This window comes from Procambarus clarkii, chromosome 14 (genome assembly GCF_040958095.1).
Source record: "Procambarus clarkii isolate CNS0578487 chromosome 14, FALCON_Pclarkii_2.0, whole genome shotgun sequence".
Classification (NCBI taxonomy): Eukaryota; Metazoa; Arthropoda; class Malacostraca; order Decapoda; family Cambaridae; genus Procambarus; species Procambarus clarkii.
This window is the reverse complement of record NC_091163.1, coordinates 21886260-21900430: the sequence shown is the minus strand read 5'-3', so window position 1 is coordinate 21900430 and position 14171 is coordinate 21886260. Positions and strand designations below refer to the sequence as shown.

General features: G+C 45.0%; 1 protein-coding gene across 1 annotated transcript; it reads left to right on the top strand.

The window, feature by feature from the left end:
- Positions 1 to 7884: 7884 nt before the first annotated feature.
- On the top strand, positions 7885 to 8481 carry LOC138364752 (clumping factor B-like). The gene has a single exon (XM_069324721.1). The coding sequence runs from the start codon at positions 7885 to 7887 to the stop codon at positions 8479 to 8481; it is 597 nt and encodes a 198-aa protein (XP_069180822.1).
- The last annotated feature ends 5690 nt before the right edge of the window (positions 8482 to 14171 follow it).

Genomic DNA, 14171 nt, shown 5'->3' with positions numbered 1-14171 from the left:
ATATATATATATATATATATATATATATATATATATATATATATATATATATATATATATATGAGAAAGCTGCATGAACGCGCAAGCCATATATCACTAAGAACTCTTTGACCCGGCCAGGATTCGAACCCATACCGTCCAGGATCACCCCTAAACGTACACAGTACCGTGACCACCGCACCAATGATCGTCATAAGGATTTTTCAGTATTGGCGCTTATTAACTTAGCTCCCTGACTGACCAACCCCCGACGACATTCATGGATCCATTTGGGTACAGTTTTTTATCAAATTCTGGCGCATGCACGGGCCGCACTGAGTCTAACATGTGTGAGAAAGCTGCATGAACGCGCAAGCCATATATCGCGCAAGCTAAGTTAATAAGCGCCACGACTGACCAATCCTTATGACGATCATTGGTGCGGTGGTCACGGTACTGTGAACGTTTAGGGGTGATCCTGGACGGCATGGGTTCGAATCCTGGCCGGGTCAAAGAGTTCTTAGTGATATATATATATATATATATATTAGTATATTTTGGTAGCAGTCTTTCCTGTAGACATATATTATTAAATATGACCGAAAAAGTAAGATTAATAATTCTAACACGAATTTTCTCAATCTTTCGTACATTACGCTTCACTGTTGGAGGTAAATCAAAAATCACTTCTCCAAAATTCATTTTTATTTCTAGTCTGACGCGACACGGGCGCGTTTCGAAAAAACTTATTACATTTTCAAAGACTTCACAAATACACAACTGATTAGAACTTACGTCTCTCTGATATTATATCTACATTTGAGTGAGGTGGGAAGGGTGATGTGGCATTAACACAAGACAGAACAGGAGGGGATATTAATAGGGTATTAAAAGTATCAACACAAGACAGAACAGAAACAATGGGTATTGAATAGAAGTGTTTGTAGAAAGCCTATTGGTCCATATTTCTTGATGCTTCTATATTGGAGCGGAGTCTTGAGGTGGGTAGAATATAGTTGTGCAATAATTGGCTGTTGATTGCTGGTGTTGACTTCTTGATGTGTAGTGCCTCGCAAACGTCAAGCCGCCTGCTATCGCTGTATCTATCGATGATTTCTGTGTTGTTTACTAGGATTTCTCTGGCGATGGTTTGGTTATGGGAAGAGATTATATGTTCCTTAATGGAGCCCTGTTGCTTATGCATCGTTAAACGCCTAGAAAGAGATGTTGTTGTCTTGCCTATATACTGGGTTTTTTGGAGCTTACAGTCCCCAAGTGGGCATTTGAAGGCATAGACGACGTTAGTCTCTTTTAATGCGTTCTGTTTTGTGTCTGGAGAGTTTCTCATGAGTAGGCTGGCCGTTTTTCTGGTTTTATAGTAAATCGTCAGTTGTATCCTCTGATTTTTGTCTGTAGGGATAACGTTTCTATTAACAATATCTTTCAGGACCCTTTCCTCCGTTTTATGAGCTGTGGAAAAGAAGTTCCTGTAAAATAGTCTAATAGGGGGTATAGGTGTTGTGTTAGTTGTCTCTTCAGAGGTTGCATGGCTTTTCACTTTCCTTCTTATGATGTCTTCGATGAAACCATTGGAGAAGCCGTTATTGACTAGGACCTGCCTTACCCTACAGAGTTCTTCGTCGACTTGCTTCCATTCTGAGCTGTGGCTGAGAGCACGGTCGACGTATGCGTTAACAACACTCCTCTTGTACCTGTCGGGGCAGTCGCTGTTGGCATTTAGGCACATTCCTATGTTTGTTTCCTTAGTGTAGACTGCAGTGTGGAAACCTCCGCCCTTTTCCATGACTGTTACATCTAGAAAAGGCAGCTTCCCATCCTTTTCCGTCTCGTAAGTGAAACGCAGCACGGAACTCTGCTCAAATGCCTCCTTCAGCTCCTGCAGATGTCTGACATCAGGTACCTGTGTAAAAATGTCATCAACATACCTGCAGTATATGGCCGGTTTCAAGTTCATGTCGACTAAGACTTTTTGCTCGATGGTACCCATGTAGAAGTTTGCAAACAGGACACCTAGGGGAGAACCCATGGCGACCCCATCTACTTGCTTATACATGTGCCCATCCGGGCTCAAGAAGGGTGCCTCTTTAGTACAAGCTTGGAGTAGTTTCCTCAGAATACTTTCTGGCATGTCAAGAGGAGTACAGGCTGGATCACGATACACTCTGTCGGCTATCATTCTGATTGTCTCGTCCACAGGTACGTTGGTAAACAGCGATTCTACGTCCAACGAGGCTCTTTGGAGAAGTGAATTTTGATTTACCTCCAACAGTGAAGCGTAATGTACGAAAGATTGAGAAAATTCGTGTTAGAATTATTAATCTTACTTTTTCGGTCATATTTAATAATTATATATATATATATATATATATATATATATATATATATATATATATATATATATATATATATATATATATATATATATATATATATATATATATATATATATGGGTAAAGTGATGGGGAGGTCCTCGAGCAGCCTACAATGATTAATGTTAGTCGAATGTTAGTGCCTTTCAAAGAAAATTCAGTGAGTCTATTATTAAAACAAAGTGCACTAGTGATCTCCCGAGTGTTGAAAGTGTGTAATAAGTGACGGCGGCCAAACTCGAGTGCCAACCTTCATTACCCCTGCCCCCAGCACAGCCCACCCATCTTCCCCCACCCCGCTACCTGCGCCTGACTCAGCCGCCCGCCTACACACAGCCTACCAACACATCGTGCCCAGGGCTTGCCCAACTCTCCAAGAGGGTAATGCTTGTCTTGTTACACTCTCCTCGGGAAGGAAACGGTGCATTCAGTAAGCAGCTAGCCGTCATCACATCTAGGTATGGCGCCTGTCGCACATTACACACAGCCTTCTCCCAGCCAAGAAGATGAACACCCAAGAGGAAACTCTCAAATGTGTGACAAACGGTTTCGTCTCGATCAAGATGGAAATGTCCGCTATCATTCTGTCAATTCTGGTCGTTGTCTAGGGGCTAGGTGCCCGCCCCGGGGCAGTGACATTGGGCAACCTGCTGCAGGAGCGAGGAACAATACCTCCCTCAATTTCATTTCAACAGACAAGCTGCTTGAAGCAGTCAAAGCGAAGTCCACCAGTACCTTGCCCCACATTCCCAAGACTGCCCGTCACCATACAGCAACCAAACTCACCAGTCTGCTGACAAAGGTGAACAATGCCCCTAGAACCATCGGAGCATCTCAAAATCTCCTACTATTTGGGAATACATACCTGGCATTACCTACAAGAAGAGACAAGACATTAGCAACCTCAGTAATTATGGCAGTTAATGAATTCCAACAACCTGAGCAGACAACCTGGTCCGCCTCTCCCACTCGTGCCAAGAACACCATCCGTAGGACGACCAACAACAGCTAACTCGAGAAGCACAAAATGAAAGGACAGATAAACAGGAAAATAGAAGAGGGCCATACCACAGGTGCCATCAGAATCATAACCAGTGATGACACTATTGGCCCCTGGAACGCCACGACAGCAGAGGCTCTTCAAGACAAACCCCCACCCAGAGCTCTAGACAGCAGTAGGGATCCCCAGGGAAGCAAATCTGGCATAGAACCCTTGACTTTTCAAGAATCTGAGGTGTACAAAGCAGTCATTTCTTTCCTAGCAGGTTAAGCAGTGGGCTTTACAGGCCTAAGACCCCAGCACATCAAACAAATGCTGAACCCGGTGCTTGGAGATGCCGCAAAGGACCTTTTAGTGGAACCTCCCAGTTTCTCCAACATGTGTTTGGCTGGCGGCATCCCTGAGGACATCAGGCCTGTCTTTAATGGAGTAGCACTCTGTGCTCTAAAGCAGAAGGTTAGGAGGAATCAGGCCCATTGCCGTTGGCAACACCCTCCGACGCCTCGTAGCTAAGGCTGCAGTGAGATCTATCAGCCAGGAAGCAGCCATCTTGCTGAAACCTCATCAGCTCGGGTTTGGGATCCCCCTAGGCTGTGAAGCTGCAGCACATGCAGCACGGGCTTACATTACTGATCTCCCGGCCCAGAAGGCACAAGTAAAGCTTGACTCTAAAAATGCCTTCAGTCAAGTCAGAAGAGACGCTGTCTTCAGGGATGTACGTAACTATTTCCGTTCCCTTTACCCATTCATCCGGTCGTGCTACAGTGGGGACTCTAAGCTTCTCTTTGGGGAGCATGAAATAGATTCCTGTGAAGGAGTCCAACAAGGTGATCCCTTAGCCCCCCTCCTTTTCTGCTTAGCTATCAAAGAGGTCATTGATAGTCTGACAAGCGAGCTAAACATCTGGTACCTGGATGATGGCACTCTCGCCGGAACCCCGGATATCATTTCGGAGGATATAAGTAAAATCCAGGAGCAAGGAGCAGCCTTGGGCCTCATTCTCAATGCATCCAAATGTGAAATAGTCTCTTGCAACCCAGACATCACTGGCCAAATCAAAAAATGTTCTTCCAGAGATTCTCGTTGTCGAGCCACCTGACTGAACCCTTCTGGGTGCCATGGGCCAGCAACCAATCGAGGCGGTCCTTGATGCAAAAGTCACTGATCTAAAGAGAATGCTGGACAGGATTGACAAGATCGATGCCCATGATGCTCTCGTCCTCACTCGAGATGTCAATCTCTCCCTAAGTTTGCCTAATTTCTGAGGTGTTCTCCATCCTACAACAGCCCTAAATTAAATGTGTATGACACCCTTCTTAGGTCCATGCTGGTGAAAGTCCTGAACCTGCCATTGGACGACTCTCAATGGGAGCAAGCAACCCTACCTGTAAGACTCGGCGGCCGTGGTGTCCGCACAGCCTCCCAGATTGCTCTACCAGCCTTCCTTTCCTCCTCCCACGCATCGCACGACCTCGTCAGAGATATCATACCTTAAACCCTGAGTTATTCAGCAGGAATACACGATCCAGCTTGCACTGAATGTTCAAATCAGTGGGATGCCCTTGCAGCCCCAGCACCCATTATAGAGTCAACAAAAAAACATAAACAGTCCGGCTGGGATCACCCACTAGTGGAAAAAGTAGCTGATGCCATGTTCAGCGTGGCAACATCAGACAAGGAGAAAGCCCGCCTCAGAGCAGTGAGTGCCCCAATGCAGGAGACTTATTCCTGGCAGTACCCATGTCGGCAATGGGCACGCGTCTAGATCCAGAATACCTTCGTGTAGCAGTGGCCCACCGCTTGGTGCCCGAATTCACACTAAATACAAGTGTATTTGCAACAGGGTGGAAGCAGACAAATATGGGTTGCATGGGTTGCATTGCGGAAGCACAAAGGGCTGGCATGCAAGACACAACGAGGTCAATGACGTTATCAAGAGGAGTCTCGTCTCAGTGGGGTGCCCAGCGGAGAGAGAACCTCGCTTCCTAGGGGCCCACGACCCGAATGAGTCAACACTTCGCCCTGATGGTATCACTATATACCCTTGGAAAAGGGTCAAACAGTTGGCGTGGGACTACACATGTGTTTCCACCCTGGCTGACACCAATGTACACTTAGGTGCTGATCAAGCAGGTGGGATGGCCAACCACAGGGAAACAGCAAAATAACTCAAGTACAGGCGACTGGAAAGTCAATACACCTTTGTTCCCATAGCGTCTGAGACGCATGGCCCCTGGGGTAAGAGTGTTTTGGGATTTCTCAATAAATTGGGCTCCAAGCTCATTGTCGTCCCCAAAGACCCCAACCCGTTCTCGCAAATTTAATAAGTCAATATTGACTTATTAAATATGTGCATAGGTGACATACTTAACATAATAGATACCCTTAAAAAGATTCATAGAAAACACCGACCTTACCTAACCTTGTTAGTATCTTAAGATAAGCATCTTATTGCTTCGTAATTACAATTATTACCTAACCTATAATAGGTATAGGTTAAGTAATAATTGTAATTACGAAGCAATAAGATGCTTATATTAAGATACTAACAAGGTTAGGTAAGGTCGGTGTTTTCTATGAATCTTTTTAAGGGTATCTATTATGTTTAGTATATCACCTATGCACGTAGTTAATAAGTCAATATTGACTTTACGAATTTGCGAGAACGGGTTGAAGACCCAAGGGCTGCTAGTTTTTTGATTCAGCGCCTCAGTGTGGCTATCCAGAGGGGAAATGCCTGCTGCTTCCTCGGTTCCTGTCCGGAAGCGGAGGAGCTTCAAGACCTCGTGGACACAACCAGTCATGAACCATAACTCGTAGACACAACCAGACATGGAACATAACTCGTAGACATAACCAGACATGGACCATAACTCGTAGACACAACCAGACATGGAACATAACTCGTAGACATAACCAGACATGGAACATAACTCGTAGACACAACCAGACATCGACCATAACTCGTAGACATAACCAGACATGGAACATAACTCGTAGACATAACCAGACATAGAACATAACTCGTAGACACAACCAGACATGGGCCATAACTCGTAGACACAACCAGACATCGACCATAACTCGTAGACACAACCAGACATCGACCATAACTCGTAGACATAACCAGACATGGAACATAACTCGTAGACACAACCAGACATGGAACATAACTCGTAGACACAACCAGACATGGACCATAACTCGTGAATTACCCCAGACATGTGTAAAAAACTAGGTTTGTTGTAGGGAATTATTCAGTATAGATTCTCATAGACATGGGGATCGAGTTTTTAAAGTTTGAAATCAGACGGTACTCGACCTGACTCAAGCAGAGAAAGGTCATCCCTCTATGGATTAGCGGTTAAGATTACAAAATGGCCGTCGCCTTTGTCTTAAAGCAACGTATAATGAATTATTGAACAAAATTCAATAATTTAGAGGAATTCAAGTTTTCATACAAATTGTATTCAATAATATACCTATTCAAGTATCAAAAGTATTCTCAATTGTCGGAATAATGAGTAAGTCACCATCAGTGACGTCACTAGCAGAGGACTAGCCTCTGATGCGGATGAATCTTGACAACCCTGGGTCAAAGGGTCAACAAAGCTTTCCATATTTAGTAATTCTCAAAAGTTCAAATAGCCATATTGTAATTGGAAATAGCCTTTCCCTAAGATGTCTCTACGATTACCATCAGTTATATGAGTCCAACCATCTGGGTTGTTCAGTACAACAGAGATTAGTTGTTCAATTTAAACCCTGCTTAGTAATCCTGGTAAACCTGGTGTAGGAATACCCCTCTAGCCTTAGTGGTGAGGAGAGCGAGGTAGAGACAGTGTGGTCTCGGTCAAGAACGGGAGAGGTCTTCCACCCTCACCTCTCCAAATAGATCAGAATAACATCAGCTGGTCACATTGACAAGGTATAGTTGCTACGTTTTGTATAGGTAAATAATTCAATTCATGCCTCGATAGGAAGTGCTAAGTTAGGGAGTGTTTTCATTTAGCTGTTGTTTAGATTTTGCATAAATAAATAATTAGCTTGTTTTCTGTATTTTATTATTTCCATTTGCATGCCCTTGTCACATGGTCTCCACGAGTCTGCGTTTTAGTTGGGCCACAAGCCTAGCAAAGTTTGAGAGAGCATATATCCCTTTGTTTGCTGTAATTTTCACACTTAACGTAGATTCATCCCCCCTTTTCCAAGTAATTTGGAGATCAAGTCGCAAGGTTTTAATGATCGATTAATTGGTTCAGACCCCGATTATTTGAAGCTTCTGGTTAATGGTCTGGTGGTGGCAGCAGAAGGAGATCCTTGAGTTTGCTAGAAGCCTAGTACAGCATCACGTGGATTGTTGAATCTTAGCCGATCGAACGGCTAAGACCACGTGGCATGGAGCTCGGGTAGAGTAACTCTGGGGTCCCTAGGTATTAAGTTGAAGTAAAAAATAGAATACGGGCGGGTAAGGACAAAGGTAGAGCCAATACCCCCTTCCCCCCGTGTTACACATGGACCATAACTCGTGGACGCAACCAGACATGGGCCATAACTCGTGGACGCCACCAGACATGGACCATAACTCGTGGACACAACCAGACATGGACCATAACTCGTGGACGCAACCAGACATGGGCCATAACTCGTGGACACAACCAGACATGGACCATAACTCGTGGACACAACCAGACATGGACCATAACTCGTGGACACAACCAGACATGGACCATAACTCGTGGACACAACCAGACATGGACCATAACTCGTGGACACAACCAGACATGGACCATAACTCGTGGACACAACCAGACATGGACCATAACTCGTGGACACAACCAGACATGGACCATAACTCGTGGACACAACCAGACATGGACCATAACTCGTGGACACAACCAGACATGGACCATAACTCGTGGACACAACCAGACCTCCAATTGATCAGTGTATCCATTCACTGGTCAATACAGTGTATGGATACTCTGTGTGTGATGTGTGTTTTATCCATACAACCGCGCTATTCATGCTATAACGACCAGCTTCATGACCTGGGTAAAAGTGTGTATATTTCTGCCACACCTCTTCCAACAGCTGCTACTCTCCATTAATTGGGAAAATGTGATGTTCAATGTTATTGAACATTGAAACATGTCTTACTGAAGATGCTCATCAAGTAGATATGGTGTTCAATGAGCAGGCGTAATGCTCATAGAGGTATGGTATAATTCCTCTAATAGGTTGAGCACTGTTCCTTCCCTACATCCCAATACCCAAGCTCTAAGTCTGTCCTTGTATCCCTTCCGAGTGCTATACAGCACTTGGAATGTTGCTGTCAATCAATATCACCGGTCGACAGTTGAGAGGCGGGTTCCAAGACTCGGATATCAACCTCCGCAAGCACAACTAGTCAGTTCAACTCGGTGAATACAGCAATGCTTGCCTTCGCGCTTGCGACTAATATTTATCCTAATATCCGTTCTTAATTGTTAATATACACTCAACGGTGATACCCTGCCATATTTGATTACTAAATTTTTGATTCTCCATATAACTCATTCCACGTTGTGCTATCACCGACCATCTTCATCACAGTTTAGGTCTTCAGGTTTCGCCACCTTACTTTCTTACTTAGCCAGATTTGAATGAATGGTTTTGAATATACCCAATAACAGGTATATTATTTACCTTCAACTATGAAGGTAAAACTGCAACTCTTCACCTCCAGAGTCAAAGTTTCCCAATGAGACAATTAAAATTAGCAGATTCTCGTCACCAAAACAACTCTTTACTGACATAACTAACAGGCCAACAAAGTCCCTCAATCACTTTCTAGCTAATAAAATTTGATGCGAAAGTGAGTAAATGACTTAAAAGCACTAGAATAGCGGGGATAAGCTACTTGCGGATTATTAAGCAAGCGCGACCCCTCCTTCGTAAGGGCAAGGCAGCTCCCCCCTCTTAGGTGCTCAAGCCCACAAATAAGGAAATGGCAGAGGGCAGGGTATCCACCCTCTGCCATCCACGAATATTTGTTGGTATTTTTCTGGGTATCCGCAGGGTATCCACCCTCTGCCATCCCCAGAGGGCGGATACCCTGCGGATACCCAGAAAAATACCAACAAATATTCGTTCAACTAAAACAACTACCTGTTTGTGTCGGGCGCCTGCCAATCTAAAGAGGACCCCGAAGTCAGGGCCGATATAGATGAGACGAAATCCTCACACCAGATAATCCAATGCTATTTATAAGTCTCCAAGGCTATATATATCATCGGGTTGAGTTGCCTTTACCTCCAAATATATCACCGAACCTCGAGAAACATTGGAGCTTGCAAGGAAGATGTTTTCTCGTGTCAGAGCTTACGAGTGCACCAAAATGGCTCTTTTTTTGCGTTGGACTTCGTGTATTTTATCACAGTGAGAGCCAATTAGGTAGCACCAACACTGACTGACGAAGTGTGGCTCGCTCGCTAATTTCAAGCTGTCGTTGAGTCTTAACAACACTGACAAACAATCTGTTGGAGTTGGGCTAAATATCTTCAACTCAAAGAGTGTTAGCAGACCCACAAAACTGAAGGCAGAGGACTGGAAGGTACCAAATGGTTCGGAAACGTATCAGACCCTGTTGAAAGTTTTTAATTTTTTATTAAAATAATTAAATGGTGTTTGGAGGCATCATATGGTTCTGGAACGCAGGAAGTTATCAGAGGGTGCTGGGAAAAGTAATGCGCTCCTGCAAGACCCCAGACACCGCTTGAATAAATCAAACTGTATGGGTAGATATCAGACCGTGGAAACATAATCATACTTTACTATAATAAGAGAGACGGTGCTGGAAGATATCAGACGTTCATCAGGATCTTCTGAGCTGGTGTGTGTCATGACGTATCTTCCTCATTAGGAAGAAGGAGAGAACTGTAATCTTTCCCCTCATTTCTACTGGTGCTACAGAATTTTTATTTTCCTCCACGGGAGACCAATTCATCACTCCCTTCATCTATAAAAACATTTCCTTGATGATGGAGGGTGGTCACTGCTCTTTCCAACTCAAGCGCGGAGATGAGTTTTTTAGCGTCAGGATGACATGGACTTGCTAGGAGATGACCTGGTCTAGTATGGAAGATGACCTGGTCTAGTCTGGAAGATGACCTGGTCTAGTATGGAAGATGACCTGGTCTAATCTGGAAGATGACCTGGTCTAGTATGGAAGATGACCTGGTCTAGTCTGGAAGATGACCTGGTCTAGTATGGAAGATGACCTGGTCTAGTATGGAAGATGACCTGGTCTAATCTGGAAGATGACCTGGTCTAGTATGGAAGATGACCTGGTCTAGTCTGCGAGATGACCTGGACTAGCATGGGGGATGATCTGATCTAGCCTGGTGATGACCTGGTCTAGCCTGGGGATGACTTGGTCTTGCATGGAGGGATGACATAGTCTAGCCTGGAATATAACCTGGTCTAGCCTGAGGATGACCTAGTCTAGCTTGGGGGATGACCTGGTCTAGCCTGGAGATGACCTGGTCTAGCCTGGGGGATGACCTGGTCTAGCCTGGGGGATGACCTGGTCTAGCCTGGGGGATGACCTGGTCTAGCCTGGGGGATGACCTGGTCTAGCCTTGGGATGACCTGGTCTAGCCTGGCGATGACCTGGTCTAGCCTGGGGGATGATCTGGTCTAGCCTGGGGGATGACCTGGTCTAGCCTGGCGATGACCTGGTCTAGCCTGGGGGATGATCTGGTCTAGCCTGGAGGATGACCAGATCTAGCCTGGAGGATGACCTGGTCCTGCCTGGGGGATGACATGGTCTAGCCTGGGGGATAACCTGTTCTAGTCTGGGGGATGACATGGACTAGCCTGGGGGATGACCTGGTCTAGCCTGGGGATGACTTGGTCTAGCCTGGGGATTACCTGGTCTCGCCAGGGGGATGACCAGGTCTAGCCTGGGGGATGACCTGGTCTAGCCGGGGGGATGACCTGGTCTAGTCTGGGATATGACCTGGTCTAGTCTGGGGGATGACCTGGTCTAGCCTGGGGGATGACCTGGTCTAGCCTGGGGGATGACCTGGTCTAGCCTGGGGGATTACTTGGTCTAGCCTGGTGGACGACCTGGTCTAGCCTGGTGGATGACCAGGTCTAGCTTGGGGGATGACCTGGTTTAGCCTAGGGGATGACCTGGTCTAGCATTGGGGATGATCTGGTCAAGCCTGGGGGATGACCTGGTCTAGCCTGGGGGGATGACCTGGTCTAGCCTGGAGGATGACCTGGTCTAGCCTGGGGGATGACCTGGTCTAGCCTTTGGGAAGACATGGTCTAGCCTGAGGGATAACCTGTTCTAGTCTGGGGATGACCTGGTTCAGCCTGGGGATGACTTGGTCTAGCCTGAGTGATGACCTGGTCTAGCCTGGGGATTACCTGGTCTCGCCAGGGGGATGACCTGATCTAGCCTGGGGGATGACCTGGTCTAGCCTGGGGGATGACCTGGTCTAGTCTGGGAGATGACCTGGGCTAGTCTGGGGGATGACCTGGTCTAGCCTGGGGGATGACCTGGTCTAGCCTGGGGGATGACCTGGTCTAGCCTGGGGGATTACCTGGTCTAGCCTGATGGACGACCTGGTCTAGCCTGGTGGATGACCAGGTCTAGCCTGGGGGATGACCTGGTCCAGCCTGGGGGATGAACTGGTCTAGCATTGGGGATGATCTGGTCTAGCCTGGGGGATGACCTGGTCTAGCCTGGGGGATGACCAGGTCTAGCCTGGGGGATGACCTGGTCCAGCCTGGGGGATGACCTGGTCTAGCATTGGGGATGATCTGGTCTAGCCTGGGGGATGACCTGGTCTAGCCTGGGGGATGACCTGGTCTAGCCTTGGGGATGACCTGGTCTCTCCTGGGGGATGACCTGGTCTAGCCTGGGGGATGACCTGATCTAGCTTGAAGATGACCTGGTCTATCCTGGGGGATGATCTGGTCTAGCCTGGGGGATGACCTGATCTAGCTTGAAGATGACCTGGTCTAGCCTGGGGGATGACTTGGTATAGCTTGAAGATGATCCGGTCTGACCTGAACATGGCCAGGTCTAGTCTGGGGATGACCAAGAACAAGGATATCATTGGGCCGCTGGGTAATCTTGGTTACTAAAGCGTGCTTGGAATGATAACTGGATGCAGCCTGTGGGGATGAAGCTTTGTAATGCTGTAATCTAGTCCAGTAATACGTTGCTGCATTAACGGGTTCCTCATAATGCAAATATTTATGGGATGCCGTTCTCTTTTCTTTAGTTTGTCTCTTGTATTTGGGGTTGTATTTGTAAGCAGCCTTCATCAGTCGGCAACAACAACAAAAACAGCCACCACAAGCTCCAGTCTGCAACAACAACAACAACAACAACCTCCACAAACATCAGTCTACATCAACAACAACAACAACAGTCACCACAAGCACCAGTCTGCAACAACAACAACAACAAGCGTCAGTCAGCAGTAACCTGCAACATTTCCACTCCCGCCGTCATCAGCTTTACGGTCAACAAACCTGGCTTTACCTCTTATGCGAAGTCATACAAAACAGATGAGATGTGATTTTCTCCCCCAGGCAGATGCACAGGGGATGGAGGGAAGGGAAGCACATTCAGTCACTCCATTGTTTCTATGTCACTAAATTGCTCTGTTGATTATTCAAATAGATTTTTGATGCACACATTACATTCATCATTCACAATTATACAAGTGTTACACTTTGAGTGTTTTTTGTCTAACCAGAAGCATTCGAATAACCTGTCCCATTAGCTTTATATATATAAAGCTAATGGGTCCCATTATCTATATATATATATATATAAATATATAAATATATAAATATATATAAATAAATATATATAAATAAATATATATATATATATATATATATATATATATATATATATATATATATATATATATATATATATATATATATATATATATATATATATGTCGTACCTAGTAGCCAGAACTCACTTCTCAGCCTACTATGCAAGGCCCGATTTGCCTAATAAGCCAAGTTTTCATGAATTATTTGTTTTTCGACTATCTAACCTACCTAACCTAACCTAACCTAACTTTTTCGGCTACCTACTCTAACCTAACCTATAAAGATAGGTTAGGTTAGGTTAGGTAGGGTTGGTTAGGTTCGGTCATATATCTTCGTTAATTTTAACTCCAATAAAAAAAGATGACCTCATACATAATGAAATGGGTAGTTTTATCATTTCATAAGAAAAAAATTAGAGAAAATATATTAATTCAGGAAAACCTGGCTCATTAGGCAAATCGGGCCTTGCATAGTAGGCTGAGAAGTGCGTTCTGGCTACTAGGTACGACATATTTATATATATGTCGTACCTAGTAGCCAGAACGCACTTCTAAGCCTACTATGCAAGGCCCGATTTGCCTAATAAGCCAAGTTTTCATGAATTATTTGTTTTTCGACTACCTAACCTACCTAACCTAACCTAACCTAACTTTTTCGGCCACCTAACCTAACCTAACCAATTAAGTTAGGTTACGTTAGGTAGGGTTGGTTACGTTTGGTCATATATCTACGTTAATTTTGACTCCAATAATAAAAAATTGACCTCATACATAATGAAATGAGTAGATTTATCATTTCCTAAGAAAAAAATTAGAGAAAATATATTAATTCAGGAAAACTTGGATTATTAGGCAAATTGAGCCTTGCATAGTACCTAGTAGCTAGTATGCGTGAAGAAAGCAGTTAATGTTGTAGCCGGAGGATTCCTAGCAGTTTATTCCTTATTTGC

What these genes read in the sequence shown, in the direction of transcription:
- LOC138364752 (XM_069324721.1), top strand. Translation starts at nt 7,885, where the DNA reads ATGGACCATAACTCGTGGACGCAACCAGACATGGGCCATAACTCGTGG.